This window comes from Durio zibethinus, chromosome 5 (assembly GCF_047325235.1).
Source record: "Durio zibethinus cultivar Kanyao isolate XHJ-2024 chromosome 5, ASM4732523v1, whole genome shotgun sequence".
Taxonomy (NCBI): Eukaryota; Viridiplantae; Streptophyta; class Magnoliopsida; order Malvales; family Malvaceae; genus Durio; species Durio zibethinus.
This window is the reverse complement of record NC_143166.1, coordinates 33,231,087-33,243,260: the sequence shown is the minus strand read 5'-3', so window position 1 is coordinate 33,243,260 and position 12,174 is coordinate 33,231,087. Positions and strand designations below refer to the sequence as shown.

Sequence of the window (12,174 nt, the reverse complement as noted above, 5' to 3'; positions counted from 1 at the left end):
TGTCGTTCCTACTAAGCCGGTGACGCGTAGACTTTCGACCCTCATGTGATTTGTGTTCGTACTCTGTCACCATCTGTGCCAGGTGGTGACCATCTGATGGAAGATGTATCACATTTTATCACCTGTGACGGATGCCGAGTCTGATATTTGCTGTTGCACATTTGTCACCGTCGGTGAACTATGAATCGTTGATGTGTGGTGGAGATGGAAAAATGTAATAGTAAGGATTGAAATATCCAATCATATTTTCTCTTATTTAGACTTTGTTCTAGTGATTTTTTTTTATTTTTTATTATTTGTCTCTTATTTCAATTTTTTATTTTTAAAAATAAAAAATAAATAGTAAAAGCAACATCAAGTTTATTCACACTAGAAAGGTATGCACCACATAATTTCCCGACTATTAATGATTGTCTTTATCGAGTTTTGATCTCGTGCCTAAATTGCTTGTATTTTGGGTAGGATCCAATCACCTGCAGCCTCAGCAATATTATGTTCTTGAGACGTTTCGAGCTCCCATTGGTTCTTATTTTTTTTAATCCTAAATTAGTCCATAAAGGACCACAATTATTTCATATCATATGTGACGCATCCGCTCCACAGAGATTTTAGAAGAAACTAGAAGAAACTAGAAAAGTGTTAACCATATATATTTTTGAAAATTTTAATCCAGTTTTTTATTTTTTTATCCCAGTTGCTTACTTAGTGTCGTGATAGGATTAATTTTAATAAAATTCAAAATAATAATTAAATTTACTGTAATTATATTAAAAAAAAGATTATAATTATATTTGAAAAAAATAAAAAAATAATACTAAATAAATTTTATTAAAATTAATATTTAAATTCAATTAATAATATAATACCATTTTTTCGTATTTTCATATTTTTATTGGTAACAGAAAAACTTGAAGCAGCACCGTTAGCTCATTTTAGACGTTAAAGTGTTATTGGGCCCATTATAGTCAAGGCCCAACTAAACTCAAATCAAGACGCAAGTTATAGTTTGGGTGTGTCGGTTCAAAAGAATTCTATAACTTGATGGACCCAATCCAATAGAAATTGTAAAGCGAAATAGGCAAGAGGTTAGGGTTTGGGTCAGCTATGTGGATTAAAAAATTCTATAAATTGAAGGACCCAATCCAATAGAAATTGAAAAGCCAAATAGCCAATAGGTAGAGGTAAACAGGAACGGCAATCAAGCCCATCATCGACGAGTTTCGATCTGACTCGATCTTATAAGATCAAATTTTTTTTGAATTTTAGATTTCGGATCGAAATCGGATCAGATAAAATTAAGTAACAATCGGAATCGGATATGTCTAAAACCCGATCCTATCTAATTAAATATTATTAAATAAATCACATCTGATTTGATTCGAATCGAATTTAAATTTAATAGAGCATAAAATCAAGTCGGGTTCGGGGCGAGTAAAACCCGCCCCGAACCTGACTCGATGCCATCCCTACGGGCAAAGCCTTTCGCTTCCTAAATTAGTTCAGCCCAGTTTTTTGTTGCTTCTCTGCAAAGTTTTCTACGATCCCTTTCAAAATTTTCCCGTTCGATTCACCGGAACTTGAAGAAATCTTCAACATTTGATTACAGTAATTTAATCTTGTATTTCTGTTTCTCTTCTATTTTCTTTTCCAGTTGCAATAATTTCAATATATTACTTATAAATATATACAATTTCTATGTGCTATGGTTTGATTTTCTGATAACGGTTCGTCTCTCATTCGTCCTTCTGTCAAGTCTTGCTTTATTTGTTCTTGTTTTATGATCAAATTTTCTTTTGTCTTATTTTCTCGAGAAAACTATAGTTTTTTTTTTTGGCGAACGACAAAAAATATGCGTTGGGAATTGATTTATTTTTCCAATTTTACGAAATTTAATAAAAAAGGCAATATTTGCCACGTCAGCAGCAATATCCGTTGGTGTTTTGACTGGTCTTAAACAGAACATTGGTCCTTTCGTCACTCCATAGCCTCCTCCTCTGCTTTCTCTTTTCAATGGATTCTAACACAATCTTCTTCTCTTCAAAATTCCGAACCTCAACCGTCCAACCTTCTTCTCCATTGCTTTCTTCAGGTAGCGGCCACCTAATCAGCCGACAATTCCTTGGTTTCACCTACACTCTCAGGCCTTCCAGTGGTGCTTCTTCTCTCAGAAAGAAACACAAAAACTTGGGGTATATACGCCTCCGATCGCCTCACTTTATCGTCAGACCTTCTATCGACTTCAATTTTGTTCTCGTTATCATCGGCGTCGCCTCATTATCTGCTTTATCTCTTGCTTGCTACAATCAGTTTTCTAGAAAGAGCGAGACTTCGAGAAAAGTGAGTTAACTGATTGGAATTGGAAGTTTCTGTTTTGGTTTATATTATGTTTTGCTAAATTGGGTTTTTTTAGTTGGTTTCCTTTATCTTGCTCATGATTAACTATTAAGAGGTGGATCAATTATTATAATTATGGAAATTACTGTCTGATGAAGTCTGAAATTTTAGTTGTGAATGCATAGCTAAACTGAGAAGGTTTGGATTTTTAAACATTCAGAAGAATCAGAACAAGTTCTTGATCATAAATTTATATGTAGTTATGTTTATATTATAATTGTTGTAGAACTAACTTGAAAGCACAGTTTTTTTCATTGTAGTTATGATGATTTTGCTTTCTATATTAGGATTCACCAATTTCTAAAATTTGGGTTACCTTTGGGTTTAGTTGAGTTTGTTTCCTGCAGTGACTAGCTTTTCTAATATGATGCCCCTGCTCAGGTATCTGGTTCCTCAAGAGGTTTACCTCAACAACTAGGAGGAAAAGATGTGGTGATCTCGACTGCTGACAGTCAGATTCTTGTCATCGGGGATCTTCAAAGGGAGACCTTTGTAAAAGAAAAGAATGGTTTAACAGAAAATGAGGGAAGCGACCGATGCTTCCGGAAGTAAAGAGGCGCTTTCACAGTTTCAGGAAACTACCGTGGTGAATGATGATTATATGTTGGTGAAAGCATTGGAGTCAAATGGTGCTGATTGTCTTGCATTTAATGCTAATGATTCTGATTTTTCTGAAGAATCTGGAACTACAGATCTACCTCGTCCACCTACTGTGCTATTTGAATCAGGAGCAGTTCTGCCGCTTATGTTTGCAACAGAAATGTCTGAACTTCATCTGGAAGAATTTGAACGAGTAAATGAATTTGAAGCTGATTTCCCTAGACTAGCTGTAGAGCCTTCTTCAGTTCTTATAGAAGATGTTGATGTCCTTGTTGGAGAAGGAGAAGTTACCAGACATTATGACAGATTCAGAGAATCTGTCAGAGAAGAGCTTCACACCTTTTATGAGGCTGACCAATTGGTTGCAAAATCTTCTACAAACTTCAATGGTCTAAATCTGAAAGCAGCATCTTCTCATGTCTTCTTCCCAAATACCAAAAGTTTTTCTTCACTGAAGCAGAATAGTGTACTAAACAAGTCCCAGTTATCAGTGAACCGTCTCCAAACTGCAGGTTATTCCATAAAAAGACATCTGTCATTATGATCCTTTTTAATGTATGTTGTAGTTTAGCATCAACATCTCTTTTCTTTACACTACTTCATATTTCAGCAGTTTGTCCTGAATTTTGGCTTTCCTGGTTACTAACATATTTAAAGGACACTTTTCATCCAGATATGGTTGAAGGAAAAGTAACTCAGGCATATTCCAAAAGAGGTTTTTCTCATGAAAGAAATGACATTGGAAGGGGTAGGGAATCTTCAAGAGAAAATGACAAAAGACACTTGATTCAGGAGGAGGATGGAAAGTTTCCCCAGTTTCCCTTCCCAAATAGAATGCTTGCTAATAACAAGCACCATCCTGAAGAGCATCTCAGTTCTTACAATCATTTACTAAGAAATGGAAGGTAACTTGCCATTCTCTTCTTGATTGGAAACTTCATCTGTCCCCTTTGGTAAGACTAATTTATTATCATATCAAAAGCTTGACTTTAAACTGAAGTAATACTGAGGTGAAATTCGTCATTTTTTTTATCCCGCATCAAGAAATGTTAATTTGGCATCTCTAATAACCTTTCCTTTTTCTTTTATCATTTCTTTGCACCTCTTTATCTTGTCTTTTGATTCATATTAGGTTAAGTGACTGTGTAGATTTGCTTGAAGATATGGAACAAAGGGGTTTACTGGATATGAATAAGGTAGTGCTGGTAATTTAGATATATTTCTTTGTTTTTGTCAGAGAAAAAAAGGACTAGTGTTAATCTCACATTTGTATTGTCTTTTGTGAGAATATCAAATTCTTTGGTGTCAGGTTCATCATGCAAAGTTTTTCAAAATCTGCAGTAGGAATAAGGCAGTTAAAGAAGCTTTCCGCTTCACAAAGCTGATTCGAAACCCAACCTTGAGTACATTTAATATGCTGACATCCGTATGTGCAAGTTCTAAAGATTCAGAGGGTGAGTCCATTATGTGTTGTGAGTCTGTTTGGTGCTTTTAGACTCTCAATCAGAACAGGCTACTTTTCTTGTGAATATGCTTTGAATATCTAATGTCTTTGCAAAATTTAGGAGCCTTTGAAGTTTTGCGACTTGTCCAGGAAGCTGGGTTCAAAGCTGATTGTAAACTTTACACTACATTAATATCTACATGTGCCAAACGTGGAAAGGTTGATACAATGTTTGAGGTGTGGAAACTTCTTCTAGCTTTTCTTGGTGCCAACAAGAATTTTACTGTTTGGGTGTCCCTGCTGCAACAGTTTGCATTCTCATTTTGCTTTACCTAATGTTTCCACCCTGACATGGAAATTCTTCCCTCTCAACCTGATTGATTTTGTCGAAAAAGAAATTTCTTATTTAATCATTTTCTGTTTTGGAAATTTGAAATTGAAATTTCTGCATGAACAACTTTCTTTTCTAAATGTGTTTGTCCAAGTGTCTTTGAGTGCCAAACTGATATAAATGGTGCTTCTCCAAATTTTCATTGTATATCTTATGATGACCAAAGCTAACTGATGAACCTTTGGTTCTTATTGGCTTTTCGATTACATTTCGTAATCAATGTATAACTTACTAGTAAACTGATTGTTAATCTGACTCCCTAGGTATTTCATGAGATGGTTAATTCTGGAGTGGAACCTAATGTTAACACATATGGAGCACTGATTGATGGTTGTGCCAGAGCTGGGCAAGTGGCCAAAGCATTTGGTGCTTATGGAATAATGAGATCTAAGGTATTGTCATGACAATAAATTATTTATTTTGTATTTATTTAGCAGTTATTTTATCCTATGTATATAGTTTTCTTCACACTGACGAAAACAATGTATGCGGTAGAATGTAAAGCCTGACCGAGTTGTATTCAATGCACTTATCACTGCATGTGGTCAATCTGGAGCAGTGGATCGTGCTTTTGATGTGTTAGCTGAAATGATGGCTGAAACACAGGCTATAGAGCCTAACCACATCACTGTTGGTGCATTGATGAAGGCATGCTCAAATGCTGGTCAGGTGTGCATACTGATTCTTCTCCTATTTTCTCAGTATTCCTTTATTTCTGTAATGTCTCAGCATAAATTGCTTAAAGGTTGATCGGGCATGGGAAGTATACAAGATGATGCATGAATTTAACATCAGGGGCACTCCAGAAGTTTATACAATTGCAGTTAATTGTTGCAGCCAAACTGGTGATTTGGAGTTTGCATGCAGTGTCTATAGTGACATGAAAAGGAAAGGTGTGGCTCCTGACGAGGTATTTTCTTACTTCTTTTCCTTTCCTTTTCTCCTCCTCCCCCCATTCGCCCTTTTTTGGTCCATCTTTTTGCCTCCTTTTTATCTTTTGGGTCCCCCCCTCCCTTGAGAATGGGGAATAGTGTTTTAAGACGTGATTGGTGTTGGGTAGGGTGAGGTTCTTTCTTGTTACAATACTCCTCTTGGTCTTAGTTTTGAGCTTGCAAAGTCTCTTGTTTTGAGACTTAAATCTGTGAGTACTTTAGTGTAGGGCTTTTCTGTCAGATAATGCTGGTGACACATAATTAAATTTATATCCTACAACGGGGGAAAGAAATATCTCCCTTAATTTGGTATCTTATCTAATCATCAAAGTCTAGCACTGAAAAGCTACTTTAAGTACAGATCCAATATTTCGGGTTGAGAATTTAAACCTGATTTCTGGTCCACAAAACTGATCAACAGAAGCTAATTGGTCCACCTCACCTGCTTCTTGGCCCAAAGAAAATGACTGCAATGCCCTTGACTGGATTTAACACATTCTTGTTCCAACTTCCAAGACTTTTAATTAGCTTGAGGTTCGCTAAACTACAATCAAATTTTGCATGTAAGTTGCCATGTTCTTGATTTCAGACAATTGACATCATTTTTTTCTTTGGCCAGTAATTTTCATTGTTTACTGTATTTTGATTACACTCTTTCTTGGCTCTTTTGGTCATCTTAATCAAGTTTACTTTAATGCAGGTGTTTATCAGTGCATTAATAGATGTTGCAGGGCATGCTGGAAAGCTGGATGCTGCTTTTGAAATCCTGCAGGAAGCAAAGAATGAGGGGATAAATATTGGGATTGTGTCATACAGTTCATTGATGGGAGCTTGCAGCAATGTAAGTCCAATCAGGCAGTCTTGTTGTGAATGTTGATTTAGCATATTACCATATGTAATGTATTAAAAAGTACATTATTATTTTAGATGTATTTTCGAACTTATAGGCATGATGTTTAAGGTTTATTCCTGGTCCTGAAATGGACACTTGCTGAATCATTTGAATTTTATATTTCTCAGCTGAAGCATGCAAACATGCTGCATGCCGTCTGGCATTGACCTTGACTTATGTACAAATTTTGTAATGCCACCGATCCTGGCATGACAATGATAATTTTCCTGATTTATTTCAGGCTAGAAACTGGCAGAAGGCACTGCGGCTGTATGAGGATATAAAGGCTGCTAAACTAAAGTTAACAGTTTCTACACTCAATGCTTTAATTACTTCCTTGTGTAAGACTCCATCTATCACTTATTATTATTTGTGAAAATACTTTATTATACAATAATCTGATTATTTTTTGAAAGTCCAATCTGCTTTTGAAAGTATACTTGTATTTGCTCATATTGGCATTCCTTACTTTACAAGTTTTATGATAATGAGGAGATTCTTCCAGCTGTGAAGAGTACATGAGCTGTCTTGTCTGTTAGGTCCATATATTAGAGGTATACAATGATGTTTGGAGCTTTGGATTAATTATAAGGTGTGGTAACATGTTATCCATGGACATATGTACAGCACTATCACACCATCTTGATAACTTGATGAAGTGCATTGCTTTTATAGGATATTTGTGAAGAAGGTGATGGCTTAATGTGGTCTTGTTATTTATGATTGACATTGGAAGTTCTCTAATGGTAGACAAATCTTTTTGAAACAAACTTGTAAACGTTGTCTTAGCATCTCATATTAAGTACTCTTTTGCATTAAGGTATCCTTAAGGTTGAAACTCAGCAGAAATGGGATTATAGAATATCTGCTAGGGAAAAACAATATGATATGAGAAAAATTTTCTAGATGAGAGAAGGCAATTTCCATGTCCATCTGTGTGCAAGGTTCCAATTTCCATACCCATTTTTAGGTTCCGTGAGGTTTTTGCTACTATGTTGTTTCCTGCTTGAAACCATAATAGCCTGGAAAGGAAGTCTGTCATGCTGCTGTGTTTAATTATCCTTTTAGTTTTAAAAATGTAGAATGTGTGCAGAATGGTAAAAGGTGGATATATAGTTACTTTTCGGTGTCTGTATGGAAAATTTATATGCTTATGGTACAACATATAATATGTGCACTCTAGTTTTGAGGTAATCCTTTGCTACTATGTACCTTGCTAGATTACTTCGGTTCAAGATCAGTTTATATGTTAGTTGTGGGGCTTTTCTTTCTTTGAAACAAATAAGTTGTTAAATTGTCATAGAGATCAATGCAACTATCTAATCTGGCATATGGAAAGTGAAAGTTGTTTGAAATTAATAAATGTTTTATGTATTATGCCTTTTCTTAAAAGGCTGCATTGCTTTTAACCCTTTAATGGTTTAGGCTAAAGGTTAGAGCAGTGATAATCTTAAATTATAATATAAGCTTTCTTTGAACATAATAATTTATTAATGATATTGGAGTATAGAATGATACTAGTAGACCTAAATACAGGCGAAGCAGATCAGCTTCTGAAGGCTATGGAAGTTTTATCGGAGATGAAGGAGTTGGGACTGAGTCGAAATACTATCACATACTCCATACTTTTGGTGGAAAGTGAAAGGTAAGTGCACACTGGAGTTTTGCTAGTATCAATGACACACGTCAACTATATATGTATGCTTTTATCTGGTGAACCTCTGAAGTGCATTAACTCCTTTTTCCTCCATCACCCTGTCATTAATAGAAAGGATGATCTTGAAGTAGGGCTCATGCTCCTTTCTCAGGCAAGAAAAGATGGGGTTGCACCTAACCTTGTTATGTCTAGATGCATAATTGGTAAGTTTGAACTTTTTATTGCATAATAGTGGTATGATATTACCTTTTGAATGACTCTGAACTTGCTATTCTACACTGTATCCAATAGAAGTAGGTGTCTATCATGTTCTTTTTTGTCTCCATTCCCTCCTCTCAAATTAATTTCATATTTTCTGTAGCAAGTCTATTTTTTGGGACGAATAGAATTTGGTGGTTTTAGGTGGTGCTTTTGGTTTTTTGGAACAAGTTCAAATATTCTTATCCATTCAAATACTGTGGATATTAGCTTTATGTCCATGCTATAATATTTGAAAAAAGAAATAAAAAACTTATTTTGTAGATTTTGTGCATTATGCTCTTTGTATTTGAAGGTAATTTTATAATGAACACATACAGGCTTGCACGCACAGTCAGACACACACATCATCTTCAATATCTTCAATGATTTTTTATAACTCTTTCAATATTATCTTTTTGAAGGCATGTGCTTGCGAAGATTTGAGAAAGCTTGTATGGTTGGTGAGCCTGTTTTGTCCTTTAATTCAGGACAACCACATATTGAGAACAAATGGTACTTGATTCCTTTGACAAGTTTAAGAATTTTGTTAATTAAATCCACTATGAGTGATCTTAGTAGACAAATTTTAGTAATTGTGCAGAATTGCAGATTTTTTTTTTTGGGGGGGGGGGTTGGGGGGGGAGGGATGTTCTGTGACTTGTCTGTATCATATACTTAAGGGTAGATTATGCTTCCTTTTAGTTGTGTTAGCTTTCACTACTTTGTAAGTGATACCTGAAGAGCAGAGTAGGGCTAATTTTCCAACTTCATAGTTGTAAAGTTAAAAAAAAAGGGGTTGATTGTAGAAGCACTATGTATGATTCTCACTTCTATATTTACTTAAAAAACTACCAAAAGTTTTGGTGATAACTAATCTTGATTTCTTCCTTGGTTTTTAGGACGTCAGTAGCCCTGGCAGTCTACCGTGAAACTATTGTTGCTGGCACAGTACCTACCGTGGAAATTGTTTCAAAAATCTTAGGATGTTTGCAGCTCCCTCGTGATGATTCTTTGAAAAGTAGGCTTGTTGAGACCCTGGAAGTTAGTGCTGATTCATCAAGACGCTCTAGCCTCAGTTCACTGATAGATGGATTTGGTGAATATGATCCTAGTGCTTTTTCATTACTTGAGTTAAGTAATGTTCAACTGTAATCAGCCAGTTCTTTGTGCTTAAGTTTTGGAAATAGAGGCTATTTATCCAATGCCTGTGTTACCCTTTTGTAGGAGGCTGCTTCATTTGGGATTGTTCCATGTGTATCCTTCAAAGAAAGTCTTATTGTTGTAGATGCAAGAGAGTTGCAAATTAATACAGCGGAGGTATGTTAATCTCTCTACTATCTTGCAATATTATAAAAAAATTCTGTATCATTAAGGAAGTGTATCTTTGCCTGCATTGAGGCTTACTGCTTCCTTATGAGAGTGCATTGGAAATTTATATGCCATGCAGTTTACAAACAACATGAATGCTTGAACTACTTGGCCTTTATAATTTTCTTTGCTTATTTTTATAGAGCTTATAGAGTTTAAACAAATGGAATTTTATTAACCTGAGATAGTTTCTGTTTTTTCTTTACCCTTGCTGTTTTTCTTCTTTTTCTGTTTTTTTCCAATTTTTTGTAAGACTTCTTTTTCTTCATTGATCCAAATCCCTACATGGTATATTATGATATAATTTTAAAGATGTGTTTAATAGTTGTAATGTACGAAAATATAAATAAAATGCCAAAATTTTATAACATTCAACAATTTATACTGTGGTTAATTTGAGCAAACTTCCTACCGCTTCGGTTAAAAATCTCATAATACTAATTTGTGTGGAAAATTTGTCAGGTTTACCTCTTAACTATATTGAAAGGTCTCAAGTATCGGCTTGCTGCTGGTAATGTGATGTCCTTTTATTCTGTTTTATTGTTTAATCTGGGATTTGCACCAACTTTTAAGTAATCCCTGGTTCATAAGATTACTTTTTTATTGAAATTTTGAGAAGCATTTATCCGAAGACCTTTGAGTATTTTCTATACATGTCCGATTTTTAGATTATGGATTGTTTCCTTGTCATACTTAGAATCAAATGATACAAATAACTCATTTAATTGGATAATATTTGTATGCGATGGTATTGCTTATGCAGTTGCATTACTAATTGCTGTTGGTATTCTTGGTACGCTGATCTTTGTGTAGGTGCAAAATTACCTAGTCTATCTGTCTTACTGCCCGTGGAGAAGACACAAATCTTGACCTCTGAAGGGGAGAAATCAATTAATCTTGCTGGAAGGTTAGAGGAGTTTCTACATGCATAAACATTCACGCATACATATCCCCGCACACCCCTGAAGTATATAATGGGAGACACTGCTGCAATCAATGCTAGATATCTTTAATACTTTATCATATGCTATTAATTTAATGGTTCATGATATATATATTTTAAATTAAAGAACAAAAAAGAATTTTCCAATAGAATAGAAAATATAGACATTTATGAACTGTTGATTGTCTACTGTTGTGGTTAGATAATAGTTATTTTTGCAGCAGAAACTTGAGGTGTCATATCAATTTATACTTCATACAATGAGAATATATTTTGACAAATCTGTCTTTCAGTCCATCTTGTTCATGAATTGGAATGGAATGATGATTTCTAATGTCAATTTTGGCTGACAGGGTTGGCCAGGCAATTGCTGCATTATTGAGAAGGATTGGACTACCATACCAAGGGAATGAATCCTATGGAAAAATCAGAATCAATGGCCTTGCATTACAAAGATGGTTTCAACCAAAGCTGATTGTTTCTCCTTTCTGTGGAAAACCGGGAGAGTGGAATGCCTCCCAAATGCGATTGGGAAAAAGAATCTCCCATCAGCAACGCAACATTCGAACTGGCAATCTGTCTTTGGATTAAGAGTAGAATCTTCGGAACTGGCAACATGGAAACAACTTGGAAGAAATACTTGTGTTACCTCAAACATAAGCTGATCCTCTTTAGCAATTTAATCAATGACATCCACTTTCATGCACCTGAACATCCTCCGGTTGCTAACTTGGAATCCAAGGAAAGTGCAAAGAAAAGTCAGAAGCTCCCTTTTTCGAATGGAACAGTGAATCTGATCTAATGGTCATTTTGTGTAAAGAGGGTGGTGGCTGGTGAGGGATTTCAATGTGCATGCAGATGCTTTATGAATCAACCTTCTATGTCCAATGCAGATTCAAGGACGGACCTTAAGTTAGTCGTCAAGGTTAATAAGAACTGTACGAGGGTTGTTACATCAAGTTATGTATACCACTTTGTAAAATATTCTACATATAAAGGCAAAAGAAAAAAAAAAAAAACAAATCAAAGAGACGTGAATATATTTCGAATAAGTGCTTGTTAATAAAAAGAAAAGTTGAGCTTTTCCCTTTGTTAACTGAGGAATGAAACCAGTGCTGGAAGCTGGTGAATTTGTGATTTAACTTCCCAGCTTTCCCATTTCCATGGCACAATCGGTGTATTAACGTAGTCGCATTAGCTCAAGAACCCGATGGTGCTGAGAACTGATAAAGAAATTTAAAATGGGAAGAGCTTTTCTTTTCCTGAAAATAATGTATCTTTTCCCTGTCGGCTCAGTCATTTACAGGAGCAAA

The 12,174-nt window shown here is 35.2% G+C and overlaps 1 protein-coding gene across 1 annotated transcript; it reads left to right on the top strand.

Annotated features, from left to right (window-relative positions):
* Positions 1 to 1,724: 1,724 nt before the first annotated feature.
* LOC111283211 (pentatricopeptide repeat-containing protein MRL1, chloroplastic-like) lies at positions 1,725 to 11,957 on the top strand. The gene is made up of 19 exons (XM_022871660.2): positions 1,725 to 2,337; positions 2,776 to 3,506; positions 3,668 to 3,899; positions 4,127 to 4,190; positions 4,304 to 4,448; positions 4,560 to 4,675; positions 5,093 to 5,221; positions 5,325 to 5,498; positions 5,575 to 5,739; positions 6,462 to 6,602; positions 6,895 to 6,994; positions 8,190 to 8,298; positions 8,422 to 8,513; positions 8,973 to 9,063; positions 9,450 to 9,681; positions 9,775 to 9,867; positions 10,381 to 10,429; positions 10,732 to 10,825; positions 11,215 to 11,957. The coding sequence occupies exons 2-19, from the start codon at positions 2,915 to 2,917 to the stop codon at positions 11,450 to 11,452; spliced, it is 2,856 nt and encodes a 951-aa protein (XP_022727395.2). The 5' UTR covers positions 1,725 to 2,337; positions 2,776 to 2,914; the 3' UTR covers positions 11,453 to 11,957.
* Positions 11,958 to 12,174: the final 217 nt, after the last annotated feature.

Coding starts and splice junctions, on each gene's coding strand:
- LOC111283211 (XM_022871660.2), top strand. CDS start 2,915: ATGAGGGAAGCGACCGATGCTTCCGGAAGTAAAGAGGCGCTTTCACAG. Junction 3,900..4,126: donor CATTTACTAAGAAATGGAAG/GTAACTTGCCAT, acceptor GATTCATATTAG/GTTAAGTGACTGTGTAGATT. Junction 10,430..10,731: donor CAAGTATCGGCTTGCTGCTG/GTAATGTGATGT, acceptor ATCTTTGTGTAG/GTGCAAAATTACCTAGTCTA.